At 35.7% G+C, this 19730-nt stretch overlaps 1 protein-coding gene across 3 annotated transcripts in view; it reads left to right on the plus strand.

Annotated features, from left to right (window-relative positions):
• Nucleotides 1-19730, plus strand: part of TENM2 (teneurin transmembrane protein 2) — a 698113-nt gene that overhangs the window by 153801 nt on the left and 524582 nt on the right. For all 3 annotated transcript variants that reach the window (XM_037398907.1, XM_037398909.1, XM_037398910.1), the window contains exon 3: nucleotides 5449-5740. In XM_037398907.1, the coding sequence (XP_037254804.1) occupies nucleotides 5515-5740 (226 nt within the window). In that variant the 5' untranslated portion in view covers nucleotides 5449-5514. The remainder of the gene's footprint in view (nucleotides 1-5448; nucleotides 5741-19730) is intronic.

The raw sequence follows: 19730 nt of genomic DNA on the forward strand, positions 1-19730 counted from the left end.
AGTTAGTGAATGATGTGAGACTAAGACTGTTAGAAAGCTGTCTAGTAGCTCCTGGGCTTTTCAGCAGTTCTTGATGGCATGTTATTTTCTTAATGGGATGTTATTTTCATAATAGATTTAAACAGTTCTGGGATTTGTAAGAAGTTCCTGGAGTACAGAAATCTCAGAATATAGTCTGGAAATAAAATTATGTATATTTAAGTAGATAAAAATACATATATGATATAAATATTTGGCATAGTGTTTGATTTTGTTGTTGTGTTTAAAATTTTGACTGCCCTTAGTCTGAAGATATTTCCTATACTTTCAGTTTTCTAAAAAAAAAAAAAAAAAAGAAAGAAACAGGAAAAAAGGTGGTTTTGTCTGCACTAAAGCACAGCACAGAATGCCTATAAGCACTTATGTCTTCTATTACTTAAACCTGAATCATTCATCAAAACTGTTCTGAAATAGCTATTTCACATGTCATACTAAATAAGTCTAATTTTCAATACAATAGTAAAAGGAAAATCTAGTATTTGGAGAGGTAAAAAAATAGAATATGAAAAATATGAAGAAAGACTTATCAGTGGAAAATGAGGTTACATTGTTACACCACATGGACTGTCCAAATATACTTCGATTTTTTTGCCCAAATCAAAACCAGCACACTTGTCATCAACATTATTTCATTTAACAAAGTGTATATGCTACAGTAGTGTTTCATTAAAATTCTGCATTTTATTTATCACCTTTTTTAAAAGGCAGAGGTGATCCAGAAGTAGAAATGTACTTTTTTACTAATATTAAAATCAGCAAAAAATACAGCAGTTAAATAACTCTTTTGTTTATTCCAAAAAAAATTGTACTGTGCCAAAGCTGAATTACTGAATTTTCTCATTTCAAAAAAAGTCTTTGCATAAAATAATGAACAGCATTTGAATCTCTAAATCACAAGCTTATTTCCAATTGTTGTTGATGAAAGGGAGCACAGGCTTTTAAGAGACCTGTTTGTTAATGAACAGATTGGTACATGGTGTACTACTACTTTTTTTTAAAAAAAGAAAAGAAAAAAAAAAAAAGATTGTTTCTTATACTGTGTGCACTATTGTAATGTTTTGATCTATTGTGCTAGGTTATTTAGGGGCACAAAGTAAATGTGAAGTGCTTTGTTTCCTCTTGAACTTCCAAGTGATTACTGCATTCTGTCTGTTGTGAGTGGCAGTTCTAATGGTCTAATGGTGATGTATGCTGTAATAGTCTAAGGGATCATTAGAAAACGCAAGAAATAAGCACATAACTTAAGTAAGATCAGTGTATGAATCAACTTCAAATTTAAAAAGAATTTTAGCGTAGGCTTCGCTAAGCCATTAAAATTCATTTTGAGTACTCCCTGCATGCCTCCTATTGATTTGACTTTGCTAATGCAAAAATAAGTGGTCAATTTTTTTAAAAAACCCTAAACAAAACCCTGTCTTTCACTTCTCAGATGCTCAGTTTTTTCTTCTCTATCTCCCTGCCCTCAGATCTCTCGCTCGCTCCTCTCCCTCCCACCTTTCCCTCTCCCCTCTCTCCCCAGGACACAGTGGTTTAATGCCCTTGGACTACCCCACATTACCATATACACTCTTGATACCACTGCTGTAGTCATGTCCTGGTAAATAGTTCTACACATGAACACAAGAAATCTTATATTGGGTGAATAGCACGTCCAAGGTTTATTAGGCATGTGTAACTTGAGGCGCATACAATATGTGTCTGTATGTCTGCAGCAATTGCAGCATGTCCCGTTTATTACTTTAGATTTACTCTCTGTGGAAGATCTGGATCAGCTGAGACTATGTACCTTTGAAACTCGACCAACCCTTTTGCAAGCCGTAAATACGTTATTCAGAAAGTTAGATGGGGGTCCTATTAGTGAAGTCAGTTAGTGGTTATACGACTCTGTAGTATAAGTGGGTCACTATGAGCAGCCTCAGTGCAATCCTTTGAAACAAAAGGAATTACTAAATCAGTTACTATTTAGGTCAATTACTCAAAATAAACCATTCCTAGAGTGCCCCTGAGACAGGCAAGTCAAAGAGTATCAGGAATTTTTAAACTCAAATTGAATCTTACTGTTATTCCTGCTTAACCAAAGCTATCACATTTTACCTTCCCAGGAACACATTACATAAAGATTTGACTGGCTCACAGGGAAGGTGGTTAGCATTGAATTGAAACAGTATTTCATCTATTCAAGAGAAGTATGAGGAAAATGAAAAACAAGTTTCTAGGAGTGTGTTACAACTTCATGTCATTGTATTTTAAGCCATATATGGTGATCCCATTGTCTGAATTTTAAGAGTGGTTTGTTGATGATAATATGGAACTGCTTTTTACCTGACTTCTATTCATAGAAATCCCCAAAGCAGAGATGAAAATGAGAAAGAAATCTATGAGTTTGGGGTTTTTTGCATTTAGGTAGATGTATTTAGTCTCAGATGCTTGGGATTTGTCATCAAGTAATAGGAAAAACAAGGAATAAAAGTTAAAGTACTCTAATAGATATGAACATGTCATTAACAGCCCCCCTCCCCCCATTTTTTCCAAGTTATGTATAACATTTTTAACCACCTCTTAAAATGTAGTAAAGTACCAAAAAAATTGTATGGCATAGTGTTATAAAGACCAAGCTATTCACCAAATTACTATGATGTCTGATTCTTGTAACAGAATTTTCCTTAAGAATGGTCAAAGTAAAGCTGTTGGGACATGCTTATCATATTTCTACATGTATTTTCTTGTGTTAACCTGTTGGGCTTGTCATGGTAACGACACTACAGACGTTGTGCGTTGCATTCTGCATGTGAGGGTGACCGAGGAACATTACTTCACATTATCAACAATAAAGCATTGTCTTACCATTTCCTTTTATTTTTGTATTTGTAGGGTAATTGCACAAACCTCTACAAAGGCATGTTTATTGGGGAAACAATTTCAAAAAATCTTGTCTGCCTGAGAAGATGCTTTAATAAGCTAATGTCATGGAAATACTCAGAAGTTTTATCTCAGTCATAGTAAATCCTTCTTTTAATTACAGTAACAAGGAATTAAATGTTCTTTCAGAAACAATAGAAATCAGGCCAGACAGCTTAAAGTTTAGCAATCATGAAAACAAAAGGCTGTTTGTTTTTCTGAACTGATAGACAATACCTTCATATGGAGTAATAGGCTTTTGTATTGAACAGTAGCGTGAAGACATCCAGCAGGTAATTGGCAGATTTTGCTCAATACTGTACTGTATTCATCTGTTTCTGTGTTTTATAATTGTGATATATTGATATCTGAATTTGATGAGATAGTATTGAACTGGGATCAAAGAGCCAGGCATTGTTAATCTAAACGATCATGTATCTTCTCAAACTTCAAGCAAGTGTTTGTTCCACCAGTGTTAACTTGCTTTACAGTTAACATGCTTTACAGTTTAATAAATATTACACGACCAAATAATTTGAACTGAATAATTGAGATACAGAGAAGTCAGCTTAGCCACTAGATGTTCAGAGAGCTGAGAAACAGGAGTGTCTATTGAGTCTTCCTTTCTCTTTAATCTAAAAGTATAAAACTAACCCTTCCAGTTTTAAGTGCTGAATGTCTTCTGCCTTTGTTTAGGCTTTTTCTGCATGTGCTGTTTTGTGAGGGTTTTTTCCCCTCTCAGAAGTGTACCATCATAGTTAAAAAAAAAAAAAAGGCAGAAAAAAGTAGGCATGTTTACACTTTTTATTGCTCACAGATTGTGGAGTACCTGTGGGTGGCTTAAAGCAGCTGTTTCTTCTGGTTACCTAACTTTCTTTAAAATACAGAAAAAAAAACCCAAAACCAAACAAAAAAACCCACAACAAGTCTAAATGTCAGAGTCTAAATGAAGCCAAGAAACCTTTTCTCAAATTCACTAGTTTCTCTGGCCAAGTGCATCTATTCTCTCTTAGGGACATAATTAATTCCAGCCAAAAAGCAATGATTTAGCCAATACTAACGCTAATATTATGACCTCTTCTCCTATGGGTGCAAACAACTACAGTAAAAGATGATTGCCCTCTGGGTTTTTTATCATTTTTTGCTGGAGTTTGTTACTTTGGTGGCAGAGGTGGCAGAGGTGTTGTACTGCTCAAGTGCTGTGGTGGTTTAAATGAAGACTCTGGCCTGGGACTGGGTGTAGGTGGTGTGCAGGATCCGCTCCCGTTCTGCTGGGGGGGCTTTGGAGTAGGCACCTGAACTGCGAGGGCATGGTGGGAAAGAAAAGGTCTTCAACTGCCCCAGCTAAATTTGCCAAAACCATTTCTTCACGTCCTTAGCCATGTATAGAAAAGCAAAGATATTTTTTTTCCGGTTTTTGCTTGTTAGCAAACCTGGACGGTTTTTGTGTGAAAAGATTTCATTTCCAGCAAAAGTTTTGTCACAAGGATTTCTCAGGACTAGTACAGACCTGGGCATAGGATGTCATGGGAGAAAGACATACACACAAATACTGACTCAAAATAATTAGTACCCCAGTGGTTAGGGTGCTTGTGCTTAGTGTATTTTTTGCTTTCTACAGTATCTTTCATTCTGCAGTTTATGCATGATAACTGTGCATATATTAAAGTATATATGCCACAGTAAGGGTGTTCTAATTAAGTAGACTTAGAATCTACCTCTTTCTGGTCCAGTAAGCAAGAATATATTCACACAATTTTGAAGACCTCCAACTGCTGAGATGGACAAACCGGTCATCTTGAGGGACTGTGAAGAAGAGCATTTAGTCATGTTCTGTGGTGCGCAGAGCATCCAATTCCCAAAGCATGTTCAGAGAATCATAAAAATGCAGAAATGTCGAGGCTGGAAGGAGAGGACCTCTGGAGATACCAGGTCCAACATTCTGTTGAGAATAGGGCCTTGGATTATGTTATCCAGGGGTAATAAAATCAGTTGCTGCTGCTTCTGAACACGTTAAAGAATAAAGTACACCTTTGTAATGCATTAACGCTGAATAGGAATAATCTCTATGCAACTCTCCTGCATGCTTCATTCTTAATTGCAAGCCCTCCTGCAGGAAGAACGGAAATAATTAAAGCTGGTTTGAGTCTGCTTTTCTTTGTACTGTTGTATAACAGGAACAAATATTATTCTTTCGGTTCCGCATTGTTATCAGTGCTCATTCAAAAAATTAAAAGATAACAGTGTTTTTGTTTTATCATTATTTTTTAAACTCTTCAATGAGATGATAATTTAGATAGAATTCAATTCTTTTAAAGCATTTGATTTTCTCTTCCCCCCCTCCCTGCTCTTTCAGGTAAATTATTTCAATTTCTGATGATGTATCGTGTGGGTCTTCTCTTTTTTCTCATCTGCACTGCATTGTTCTTCAAGGATAAGTTGGGAAAAGTAGACTAAAACAAAATAGAGCAGCAGCATTGCTCATCTTTTGTTATCCTTTCCTGTTTTTAGGTGACAGTGACTGACCCCAAAGATAAGAGTAGGCTTTTCTGAAAACATCCTACCTGACTCAGAATAATGGATATAAAAGACAGAAGACACCGTTCTCTGACAAGGGGCCGGTGCGGAAAGGAGTGTCGCTATACAAGTTCTTCACTGGACAGTGAAGACTGCAGAGTACCAACTCAGAAGTCTTACAGCTCAAGTGAGACCCTGAAGGCGTATGATCATGACACTAGGATGCACTACGGGAATCGAGTTTCTGACCTGGTTCACAGGGAGTCAGATGAGTTTCCAAGACAAGGTATGTTTAAAGTCAGAACTGGTTTATTTTACAGTAATCCTTGGTAGACAAACTCTGTGGCTTGTTAAAGTATACCAGTGTTACAAGGAGTTTTAATGAAAGAACTATAGGAAAATGGATGCCATTTTATGGTTACTTCACCTGTTTTGTGTTAAATTAGGAAGTTCTTCCTCTTCTCAGATTTCTGATACTATCAGAATCCACTGCTTGTAAATGAGGCAAACCAGCATCCACTGTTCAAAACACCTGATAAACACAAATGCTAGTGACCCTTAACCAGATGTCGGCTGCCATGGATCTCAGGGCTGGCCAATAAGCTAACCTTGTATTTCATTTCCTAGGTTAATTTTACAAATAATAATGGCATTTTCACCTACACTTGTCTGTCTTTAACAGAGTACTTGTACTGAAAAGATAACTAAAACACTGTTATGGTAAAACCCCTTATGCCAACATATATTAATTATTAATCAGGTGCCTTGGAATTCCTTTGCTGTTCTTAACTGCTGTGTAATCATAATGTGGGGATGGGCATGCTGTTTCCTCTGACTTGATTTTTGTCTTTGTTTACCCTTACTGCTTACCCTTTACCTCATAAAAACTGGAAGGAGGAAACCCGTCTAATTACTTTTATAATTGGTTATAATATGTTATCACAGCATTGAGATCCTAGAACTAATATTTGAAATAACCTGCCTGTGTGAACTTGTAAGCAGGGTGCAGTAATCGTTTTTTTAATAAAATGTTCCTCCCTTTAAATACCTGTTACGTTCAATGAATTAATGAATTAATAATCTAAATGGTTTTAGTTGAAAAAAATGTGATTATGCCTTTGCACTATACACGCACATAGTTTTACTCTCATTCGGGTATTTACGTGTCTCCATAAATCATAAGTGTGTTGAAACCATTAGTGAACATTGCTTCATAGGAACAGTGTTTAATCATCTGGTTAACTTGACCAAACAGCCTGATTAAACTGTGACTCAGTCAACAATTAGCAATGTTTTTTAAAAGAAATTACTTGTTTAGTTTCAGTTGAAGAATCAGATATGGTTTATAGTAAGCAAAATATAGGCAGTTTTGAGGTATGGATGTATAGCCCTTTGTTCCCCTCTCAAGGGAAGGTAAATTATCTAGTATATCTTTAACTGAAAAACTTTACTGTTTTATAATGTGCTTGTTAATGGCATATGATAGTTCTTTACTACACATTTCTAATATTGTGACTCAGGAATTTCTAAGTTATCACACTTCCCTGTGGAGATCATTGAGTGAAAGGGCATTTTTTAAGCTTGATATTTTGACATATTGACATAAACAATGCTTGTTTTAAGCATTCTGCCAGCCGTCGGCATCTGTTTTCACCTTTAAATCAAAATATCTATTAATTAGCATCACTGATTAAATCCTTGTTTAATTCCTTGTTTCTGTTGCATTTGTGTACAGACATTTGGAAGTGTTTGCATTGTACTTGGTCTATCAAACACCCGGTTGTATTTTCTGAGTAATCTCTGTTCTAGTAGGGTTTTTTCTTTGCTCATAGGTATTTACCTAGAGATAACGCATCAAACCGCAACTAGCTCATATGAGCTACTGGAGCCATTTTCACTGTGGTTTGTTCAGCCTTTGTGTACAGGAGTCATCTAAATATTACTTTTCCCTATCTGGATGATTGATGCTTCAGCTCAAGTGCCTCATTTTAGTTTCCAAGTCATTATTCGGCATTTCATGAGGGTGTTCTTTTTCTCTTGATTACTGATTTGACAACTGTTCATCCTCCTCCTGCTCTTAATTTGTTCTTATCTGCCCTCTTTATGAAGGGGAGTGCAAATTGTTGGTAACTGAATTGAAATGCTCACATTTTTATTCTTTTCATTATTCCCCCCAACCCTGCTAGTCTCTGTTATGTCTAGATGAATGAAGTTTATTTTAGAAAGCCAAAGTAATTTTTTTGGTTAAATAATATGAGCAGTAACTCTTTATTTTCCTGTTAAGTTTAGAAAGCAAATTTCGTTCGGAAGTAAGTCTGTATGGTGAATCTTTGTGTTTGAAGGTTCGGTATCTTTCTGGTTTTACAGTTCCTCTACTCTCATGAAATTTGAAATGATGTAGCAAGTAGATCTAGATTAAGACTTGGTACATGTTCTCACATTCTACATTAATATTATGTGGATAAAAATGTGGTTCGTGTAGTAGGAAATACTGTTTATTACATCTTATGCGTGTGGTTTCCAGCTGCAGAAATCTAGGAATTTACACATGTAAATTTATTCCAAATTTGTGTGGGTGTTTTGATGGGATTAAATTCTGTAGGAAATAAGCATGTTTAAAACAGTCTTTAGAGAATTTTTGATTCTTCTATTATAAAAAAGCTTGACTTTTTTTTAAGCAATTGTAGATACTTTCCTCAATATCTTGCCTCTGCTGTTAGTAAAGCTATGTGCACTTGATTTATTGAAAAGTATCTAGTTTAATCATGGCACTGGAAATGCTCAAAGTAGTTGGTTTTAACTGCTGCCTGTTTGTATGTTGCTCAGTTTTGGAAACCTGTTAAGCATAAGACCAAGTTATACTACTTCCATTTTTGCTTATGATGGTTCAACAGTGAAATGATAATAACAAAAAAATATATTCAGAGCTCAGAAGTCTGAAACGGATCTTTTTGGTTTGCTTTAGTATTTTATTGTCCTTCTGTTTTCACTTGTTTGTTTCATTCTTCTTGAAAAAGCAGATCTACAAAGTATAAATACATCTCTAAGCTAGTGTGAATAAAGCATTTCATGGGAAAGTTCAACGTTGATGGAAGTTTAACTCTGAGAATCCAACCTAAAAGCTTTGCACTCATGCATGTCTTGAAATAAGCTTTTTGTGCTAATCGTTGACAAATGCGCCTACCTAAGAAGGTTCCTCTTTGTTTTAGATGCTACTTTCTGGTGCAGTATTTGGAAGCTTTGCTATGAAGGCGTGATGACATGAGTGTATATTACCTGAACAACCCTAGTCTGGCATTACTTCTACTGTGCTTTTCCTAAGATGTTTGCCTGTAATTTTTCAGAGTAATAAACTTCCCCTTTTAAAGTCTGTTTTTAACATATCAGTAATATTATTTGTATAAAGTAGTTCAGAATAGGTGTAGTATTTCTGTGTCAAACTTATTTTCTGATCATCCTCAAAGCAGGAGTTCAGGTTCTTGGCTAAAATGGCAGGTCCAATGCATGTGCGAGCTATTAATTTGTCTTAGATTTTCCATAATATAGATAGAAATGTATCTGTAATTCAATACCTGCACTGGATATTCATTAGTCAATCGATCTGAAAAATATCATCCTTCAGTGGAATTGAGAGAGCATTCAAACATTACAGGATTTATTTAAAGTTGTGGAGTCCTTTTTGAATGCTGTATTTTAAGATGAATAGGAACTTTTATGCTTCCTGCTAGGATATATCAAAAGCCTGACAATAGTTCTGACACCTCTGAATATTTGGAATATTTTACAATCTTCTGGTTATTCGTGAATTTCTCTACATGCCATGTATTTTTCCACCAAAAAGAACCAATTATCAAACTTTTTTTAAAAATAAAATAAAATACTTTCTTTCTGACTTCATCCGCTGACACAGCATGGTGAAAGTAGTTGTTTTTTTAAGACAAAAACTGAAATTATGGAAAACCTTTCTTCAAAGAGGTTGCTTTGAAAGGCAACTTTTCTTCAAGTATACTTTGTAACCAAATTGTGCTAAAAGAATACCCTACTGAGTTGTTAAGAGTTTTAAACTGGGTTTCGAAGGGGTGATTGCAAACCTTACTATTCCAGAGTTCCTCACTTGGCATGCATAGCTCATGGATTTTGTGTTTCTGTTTGAGCCAAATGCCAGGCTTCAGCCGATGCAAAATTTATTAGCCAGTAGTTATACTGAATTGACTGCTTTCTCATTCTCAGGTCAGATCTAGTTTAGCAGTAAATCTCTGCTGTGAAATGTTAGAACAACTAGACTATATGATTGAAGTTATTAAAAATAAGTCTGAACCCCACAATCATACTAAACTGCACCCAACAGCCTTCTGAAATATTTTGAATATTTTTACCGCAGTTGAATTGCTTTCTGTATGTCACAACATGCCTTTTTGTGTGGTGAGATAATTTCAGTAAAGAACAGCCGCCAATACGTTTCTGTATGTCAGCTCAAATTCTATATTTTATTCTTTTGTACTTAAAAATGTGTGCTTCTTGTATCCTGTTTAACACTCTAGGTATGTTAACAGGAATTAGAAAAAATTAGTAATTATGTTTATAAGAAATCCCTTATAATGTTCCTCTAAGATTGTCCAGTATTTTTATTAACATCAAATAGAAAATTAAGCTATTGCAGTAGAATTCTCAGAGGGGCACTTGCAAAGTGTTATGCGCTTGTTTTTCGTTCACATGGAGTTGTGTTACTGTGCCCTGCTACTCTTGGGTATTTCATGCAGCATCTTTTCTTCATATATATTGAATAGGTTTCTTGATGAAAAAAGAATAATATCAATAACACACAGACACACACACACACAAAAAAACCAACCCCAAACCCCCAACCAACCCAAAGCAACCCAAACCATTTTGATGAATCTCCATTTTATTTTTTACAACCTACTCTAGGGCAGCTCTGATTCCTGAGGAAAAACTTACGTTGTTTTCTGTTCTTGTTCTTCCTCCCATCATAAATCTGTCACCAAATAATTTACTGAGACACGTTTGAAGAACCACAACACAGTAAGAACATTTTATGGGAGAGATAAGGCGGGTTCAGGACTAAAGTTATCGTGTCCAGGTATTCTGTGTTCAGCAACTGATGTGCTGCTGTGCAGAGGGGATAGTTGCTGTTACAGGTCTGCAGACTGACTAGACTTTGTCTTACTTCCCAGTAACACCAAGATGAGATTCTGGTCATCTTGTCATCCAACATGAGTCATACTCCACTTTTAGGCCCAAATTATTGTGTCCCTTCCAGATCCCACTGAGTTTTATTAATTTTAGTTTTAATATTTCCTTCTAGAACCTGTGACCTTTTGAAAATTAAATGTTTGATATATAGATTTGGATTAAAGACATTAAAGAAATCTTTTTCTTGTATTCTGACTAGAGTGGGAGCACATTCTTAGTTTTCCTTTGTCATGTTAGGTTTTGAGTGGCATTCTGCAATATGTTGGTTTTCAGTATGTCCATACACTTAAATAATCAAATAAAATCTGAGGTGCAGGCAGGTGGCATAAGCTCAAGGAGGAAGCCCTTAACATGGAATCAGATGTAGGGTAGTTTGTGTGGGGAAAAGGGCCTCAAGGCAAATTTCCTGTTGGAACTGGTATACACGTGTAATTTGCACTGCTGCTGAATCAAGATTTACTTTGGTTTTAATGGTTACCTGAGAGATATATGATCCCAGCATAAAATATTTATTAAGGTGAGACAACTGCATTCAATTTCTCTTCTCTAGAAAGCACAGCATTAGTGAGAAATAAAAGATTATATTATAATATGTATACCTTATTAAATGAAACACAGATGTTGAATAAAAACTCCCTCCCCTTCCTTCTCCCTCCCCAAATCATAAAAGATTATATGGGTCTTACTGTTAAGTGATTTAAAAACATGAAAGCACTTTTCATCTGTGCTTTCATCTCTGTTGATATTGTTAATAATGGAGCTATGTAGCAGCATTACTAGAATAGCAAATGAATAAAAGTACAAGCCTTTATAGCATCCTTCCCCAAATAAGCTTTTAGGAAAGGAAAATGTAAGAAAGTCTAACCCAAAATCTAACGTGCCTCCTTTCATTTATACTCTAGCAATCAGTCAAGTAGCCTTTTGAGCTGTAACATTAAGATCTGCTGATAAATAGGCATTAAATTAAAACTTTGTGTATATTAGAGCTGGCTTTTCAGGGAAACATCATGGAATACGCTCTCACTTTTTGGGGTACTTCCAAGTAAATACACATAAATTGTTTTCTCTTGCTCTTTTGTGTTTTGTTTGGGTTTGTGGGTTTGGTTGGGGTTTTTTTTCCTTTTGAGCAGCAAGCTCCCTGATTTGTAAATGATAATTGAAATCAGTCATTCTGATAATCTCTTACTTTCCACTTCCCTTTCATTCCCCTTCCATCCTCCTTTCTTGGTGTTTCACCATTTTATATCTTCACACATTGTGACTTAATTTGCCGGGTGCGGTTGGCTGCTCAGGCTGGCTGGAGCTAACCGTTGAGAAGTCAGGTTATCTAACGTAGGCTTGTGGAATGAAGGTGTAACTCTTGCTCTCCTACCTATTTGGCTAGCTGAGACAGCTTCTAGATCAGCATCTTGGCCATCGGGGTCATCCTCTGAGAGAGCAGGTACTGAGTTGACAGGAGGTGTATTCCAGCCCTCCAGTTCAGAGGAGCCGTTGCAATGCAGCGTGTTGAAATATTTAAAATGTCATTGCTGTGGAAAGAATGTAATCAGCTAGCAAGCTAAATGCACGGTGTAATCAGGTACAGTATCACTGGGAATCTGCATCTAGATGAACATAATAAAGATAAGGTTGGAGCTGAATGAAATACTGTCTTCTGAAACTTTATATAAAGAAGCTATGATGCTGACACAGGACCCCAGTAATAATTAATATGACCAGTGCTGAAAAACACAGTACTATTCTAATATTGATATGTAGTTGTAGAATAAACAAACAAACAGCTAGATATAATATGTGAATTCTGTGTACACACACAGTTTCTCTCAGGGAATAATTTTTTATTCTTGGCATTTTCTCTCTAGTGATCATTATTAAAAATCAGCATTTGTTTACATTTTAAATTACAGAATCAGAATGCAGGGATTTCCAGTGCAAATATATAGGTATGTATAGACTTATGCTCCCTTTTTTCTGAACAGTTATTTAGCTTTCACAAAGAGCTTCTGCTTTTTTAATACTGCTGCTTTACTGGACTCCTTGTTAGTTGATGATTAAGTTAAACTACCTTCTATTTTTTTTAAGCATTTACAAAGTTGCATGAGCATTATGTAAACTAGATATAAAAGGATAACTTCTAAAAAGTAGGCATAATCAACTCATGTAGTTAGCACCCGCTGTGAATAAAAGAAATTTTTTTTAAAAATGTAGGTCTACACTAGAATAGGCTTAGTAACCATTTTAATGCAAATAACTTTTCAAAAGCACTTCAAAATTAATAGGAATTATATTTTCTATACTTAATAGTTACAAATTTGTATCAGGCAAAAAGATCTTCTGCTTCAAAATAGAGGAGTAGTGCTTGCTCACCTTATAATACCAAGGCCCAACAGAATGTTGAAGCAAACCTATTCTTTGTGTACATTTTCCCCCTCATCCCTTTACTTGGTTACGTAATAGAAGTCTAAGACTTTGGATACTGAAAATAATAATTTTTGATCATATAAATCCTTCTCCATTTCTTTATGCATGAGCATGTGCACACCCTTCCAAGATACCTGTTCTATTTAGGCACATCTTTCTGGGTGCTTTTTCTCATATTAAAATCCTTTGTACAGGGAAATAATGCACTCCAAGGAGATGAAATTATAATTTTCTTTTTAAAATAAGAAACTCTAAATGAAAATACTTATTTCTTGATTAATCCTACAAAAAAATTGGCTAACTTCTGTAAATCTGGAAATATTCCACCTTCTCTGGGTTTTTGTCTTCAGAAGGATCTGAAGTTTAATGTAGATATTTTTAGCATGTATTTTCCAGCGAGGAGAGTTTGGAAAGGAGGCTGATTACTTGTGAGTGTTCCCAAACTGATGAAGAGACTCAGATGCTTTTCTAATACACCTTTTACCATGAAAATCTCAGATTTAAAAAGATTTTATGCTTGATCTGGGTTTGAATTGGGTATCTTTGTCCCTGCATCTTAGGCATGTACCAGAAAATTAAGTCTTTAGAAGTCATGTAGTCCAGAATTTGCGTTAGTGAATATTGTTTTGTTTCTGCTGTGGACTTGGGAACCCTTCTAAAGCTTGTTTTCTGGTAAAGAGAAATTAGGCCATTTGGTTCTCCTCCTCCATTCTCATAATACAGAAAAATAGAAATGTTTAAATAAAATGGAAATATATAAATTTTAAACTGACAAAAGTATTTATTTTGGATTATACATTGTTGAATGGTCTGATACCAGATGTTTTTAAGGTCCATGTCCTCAGGAGAATAAGAAAAGGATTAGACATTTTTATATTACTGGAGCGTGTGGAAGATGGGTTAAGCACCAGAGTGTATGCACTGCTCCAATGCACAAGGCAGTTTTCAGCTCAGGTAAGTTGGGAACATGTTTTACGTGTTTATTGTGTTTATTCTGTAATTTCCTTCTACACCTTTTTTTTTCCCCATATTCTTTTCAATTACATTACTGTTGCTGGGGACTAAATTCTAGACTCAATGGACAACTGGTTGTTGTGTGGTAATGTTTATATTTGTTCCTCTTTGTTCTCCTAATACCTCCAATGGACTACGTGATTTTTAGAAGCTTTTCAAATACTGTGACTGAACCCAAATACGCACAGTTTACATAGTAACGAAAACATAAGGAATTTTTCAAACAAACAAAACCCACCTGAAGCGCATTATCTTCCATAGAGAACCGTGGATGTTCTGGACTTGAGTCAAAGTGCTGATGACCAATTTGCTTAAAGCCTATCAAAGGGAATCAAAATTAGTATAAAAAGAAAACAGCAAGCAAGCGTAAGTGGGTAAGCAGGGCCCAGCATTTTTTATTCTTTTTGTTGTATATTATTTGTCTTTGGATTCAGCGTTTAAGGTCACAAGGCCTACCGGTTATCTTGTTCGGCCTGATATCTGGTTGCTCATTAACTTTCATCAGATTATTTCTACATTGACCTCGGTAATCTGTCCTTGAATGAGGCACTTTCTGGTGTCTTGAAAACATCAATAGGCAGAAAATCCATTTTTTTCACCGGTGGCCAGCGTCTGTGGGAAGTCAGCCTCCACGTTAAAGCAGACCCTAGCTTCTCTTTGGATTTTGGAAGGTGGCTTCAACTGCTAGCCATTAGGTCTGTCTGATGATGACTTTTCTGTTTTATTAGAACACCCATAATCCTCTTCTTTTTCTTTAGATTCAATTAGACACTGTAGTTAAGCCAGTTGTGTTTTCTGTGAGCTCTGTTTATCTAGCTAGGTAGAGATTTTCAAGCATCTGCCTCCTAGTATCTTCTGTCATGAATTCAGATTTATTGCTCATTTCTGAACACTCTCCTATCTTTTAGCTTTTCTCTAAAAGAAGCAAAATGTAACATAGTAATGCCATGTATGCTTCAGTGATGTGGGTAAAGACATGTTGAAAAGCCAGTGACATGTATAAAGAGAGCCCTTTCGTGCAACTTCCAGGTTTGTAAATCCAATCTTTAGATGAGCTTTTTTTTTTTTTTTTTCTGGTAGCAGTCAGTTTCTGTTGTGCTTTTGGTCCTTCAAGGTTCCTGTATTTTTTCAGAGTCTAGATATCTGACTAGACAAAGTAGCATGCAGATATTTTTATATATGGCCATTTTTTATATGAGTGCTTAGCTGGAAGTGTCTTACAGTGAATGCAAAAGTACATGTCTGTGAATGTAGACCATATTGGAAACAGAGATTTACTGTCCCAAAGTGTAATGCTTACTCAGCCATCTGATGAGATTTGAGCACTAAACAGTTTGAGAGGGATGCATAAAGCTGTTTTATTACAAGATGCTGTTATGAATTGTAGCAGCTTTCCTTATGGTATACTGCTGTTGCCAAACAAGCTGCATGAATGTAAGCAGTTTTATTTGTAATTACTTGCTTACATTTCCTTAGAATATTTGGGTTATAGCTGTTTGTGATTCCTACTCCTCCGCTGGTGGCAATCCCTACATCCTGTTTAATTCAGAATGAAAAGATATCTTATAGAACTGTTTGGAGAAAAGCCTCTCTGAGGAACGCTAGTTCTTATACTTGATACAGAATGGGTCTCAGATGTTTGTATGTGTGTGATAGAACCTTGTTAAAATGGATGCAGAAGGCTTATACAGGAAAACTCAAAAAACCCAGTTATCTTTCTTCTTAATGCAGTGAAAATTAAAGTAAGAGATTTCATTTTAGCTGAATTGAGCAAGTCCAGAAAATGGAGAAGGGAATTCTACTCATGTAGAGAAACGTTATGGAAAACACAGTTGTTAAGAACTATTTTCTAAACTTTGGTCAAACTGGATGTTACAAACTGAATTTGACACTTGAAAATGTTTTTGCCCTAACACCAATAGCAGTGCCTGTTGTCTTATGATTCTGTTCTCTGAGCTCTGTGTAACTGCTGTTGTGTTCGAAGATGCTAGTTAGCTCTGTTTTCCTTAAAACAATCAAATATTTTCACAATTATTACTCTCACAGGGTAAGATATTTGCTTGAAGTACATTGCAAGAGAAGAACAGTTTGATCATCAGTACTGAAATGTCTTTTCAGTGTAGCATGTCCGGTGTAGTTTTGAAAGTCCAACCTTGATCTTCTGTTAATTACCATGCAAGATGCTTCTTCAGCTTAATAAAAAATTTTCTTGGACAATCTTACCAATATCCATTTTGTTCTATTCCTTTCTTGCATTGCTTCCTTTATCCAAGTTATCAGCCCAGGTATCCCTTGCTACTCCTAGTATTGTAAACATCTGTTAGCTGCATGCATGTCACTTTTATATTCCTTCTTTTCTTATCAGCTCTTTTATCCACTCTTAAGCTCTGAATCCTGGTGGTTGCTGTCACTGGGTTTCTTCTCTAGGTGTATGTTTTCATTCTAATCATGTGTGACCTAAACTTCATGGAAAGTTTCATGTGTGGTGGGTTTACACAGAGAGCTACAGCTGAGGTTTTTTTGTTTGGCTGTTCCACCAGCTGTTGTAGAATGTAAAGAAATGTCAAATGTTAAGAAAATTCAAACAAATATCCAACATCAGTAGTATTTTTCCCACTATTGCATGTGAAAAAGGTAGAATAGCATTTGGTCAGTTTTTACCTAGAAATAAGCAACTTGTGTGCTGACTGCTGGCCAGAAACAAGTTTAAATTTTTGTTATATGAAATAGTCAGTGCACAGTCGCAGGATGACTCATTTCAGTACAACTTTGTTTCTTGAATACATTAATCATTTCAGTTTGTGTAAGTATTGAAGTAGAAATTATCGGTATTTCAGATTTTGTGACTTAAGCCATAGGCAATGTTAAGTCCAATAATTAAAAAAAAAAACAACCAAAAAACCAACAACCAAACCCAACAAAACTATCATGTAGAACAAATTGCATTAATTTCACTCCCTCAAGCAGATGGCCCATTCTGTGGTGACTGGTCTAGCACAATATTCTTGTTCTTTTGTATTACTTCCAGTACAATACTGTGATGTAAAGATGGCAGTTTAAGATAACATATTAAATATTATAAATATAATATTGGCATATCAAATGATGTAGTTACAGGGCTTAAAAAGCTTTACATAAGTAATATTCCATTTAATTTCATCGCGATATCCAATTGTCTCTTGGAGTTTTTCTATCCGGAAGATTTCAAGCATCTGAACAGTGTGAAAGCAAAGCTAAAACGGTGCTTAACCTCTGTGAGAAGCTATTACCTTCAATACACATTACTGTGTACTACACAGAAACTGATAAACTGGACACCATTCTTGTTTAAGTAATCACACCAACATGTTGGAGAGGTGGAAACAGTAGTGTTAGTCAAACAGTTTCTTGTTTTGGGAGTTTGGGATTTTGTTTCTAATGAGTCTGCTAAATTTGGTGCAGTTATATTTTGGCACTAATTTTAAAATCATGATAGTGAATAAAATTCTATGTATGAATATGGAACTAAGTGTGTATGCTCCTATTATTTTTTTTCTAAATTCTTACAAACACAAAAATAAAACTTGTAAGACATTATTGCCAATATCTGCTTCAAGCACTGAATTTATAAAGTAGATTGTTAATAATATGAGAAATGATACATCACAGCTGTAATGCTATGTCTTCCAAAGTTAATGAACAGTTACAATTTTCATAATGAAAAATTAAAATAAGGTTAAAGTGGTTTATAAGACTGCCTACAGATCTAGCAGCAGTCTAATTAGAAGAAAGAACATTAAATTTGAGGGACTTGGAAATATGTACTGTCTAGTATTGATAGAAGACTAAAATCCAGTACTTGTATTTAGGATTGTTTGAATGTGGATGCTTCAACCAGAACGCAGCACAGAAAAATGAAATGTTATTTGCTTTCTGAAATCACTGTGTACACAAAGATTGTGGTTTTAGATGTCTTCAGTACTTCAGTTATGTGATTCTCTCTTGTTGACTCAGTGCAACAATCTCTCATCTGTGTTTGCCTGTTTCTTTACCATTTCTTAAGTAAAATGTACCTTTGTGCTTGGTTTTAGTATTAACAAGGTATAATGAAACTTTAGTTACTGTGCATCAACTATTCTGGGGTAATTGCAATAAAGCAGCATAAGTGAGGTGCTGGCTTAATATATAAGGGTCTTTTTGAGTAAGTCCACTACCCACAACTGTTTGCCTTTGGGATACGGTATTTTCGGAACTGACCTGAAACTTCTGACTTGCGTGCTAGTGTTCAGCTTCAGACCACAAGAAGCTGTTGTGACATGTTTTCCATGTTCTTGCATTGCCCTGAAAATCGGTGCAGGGGTGGGATATCTGCTTGAACATTCTGAAGCTGTGAAACTGCCTTCTCTTCCCACAAGTGTTTGCCCAGGCGGGAGGTTGGGGAAATTCACATGTAGGGAAGCTTTGAGAGGTTGACAGCATAGAAACTGAGACAAGCATTGTAATACTGCACTTCCCTGAACTTGTTTTTTCATTTTGTGTAATCCAGAATGACTGTAATTGAGAGTATATTTGGAATAAGCAGGCTTTGTGGTTATCAAATATGTCAGCTTTGCTTTTTATGTTTATATGTCGGCTTTGTAACTCTTATAAGCTGTTATTGCATGACAGACTCCTCCATCTTAAATTCAGTCTCTTAAATTCATCTTCTTCCTTCATTTTTTGACAGCATAACAATGTTATACCTTGATCCAAGTATATCTATCCCACACAGGGGGTTTTCTGTGTGCCATTTTTTCTTTGTGGACATCACTATGCTAGGCAGAACAGTCCTTGTTAATAAAATTTCTCTGAAGTATTGTTTTAGAGTGAGTTTTCTGTTGATCTGTGTGTTTCCTCATTATTTCTACAGCTTGCAAAAACATAACGGGATAGGATTTATCCATTTTTTCTTCAGTATTTCTTTTAATGCTGAGGGTCTTAGTATCCAGTTTAAGAAAATGTATACCAAAAAAAAAACAAAAAAAAAATTCAGAAGTGTGGCAACCTATCCTCTTACCCTACAGATGTGATACGTATAAAAGAGAGACTTCGGCATTCCAAAATATGATGATTGTCTGTAGAACAAGATGGGGTATCTGTGCATAGGAACAACTTAGAATAAATACAATTACTTGGCATATTAAACAAACCCAAAATTAAGAGGTGATTTTCACAGTTGTAATATTGTGTCGTAAAATATACAAGTATTGTTTAATAGCACTGAGTCAGTTATTGAATCTAAAGTATCAATTTGCTCAGCTGTGGAGTAGTGGGCTGGGAGAACAGGAATTTAGTTTAGATTCAATTTTTTTTTCCTGAAAATTTTGATTTTCCTGGCATATAGGGGTTTTGAATGCTGTTCCAAGAATATTTTACCCCAGCATCACATATTTTGTATCCTCATTGTTTAAGCTATAGTTGGCAAGGGTGAAGTTGACACTCTTTTTCATAGAACCATAGGATGGTGTGGGTTGGAGGGGACGTTAAAGACCATCTAGTTCCACCCTGCTGCCAACCTTCCACCAGGGCAGGGTGCTCCCAGCCCCGTCCAGCCTGGCCTTGAGCATCCCAGGGATGGGGCACCCACAGCTGCTCTGGGCAGCCTGGGC

The sequence above is a fragment of the Falco rusticolus genome, chromosome 8 (assembly GCF_015220075.1).
Source record: "Falco rusticolus isolate bFalRus1 chromosome 8, bFalRus1.pri, whole genome shotgun sequence".
Taxonomy (NCBI): domain Eukaryota; kingdom Metazoa; phylum Chordata; class Aves; order Falconiformes; family Falconidae; genus Falco; species Falco rusticolus.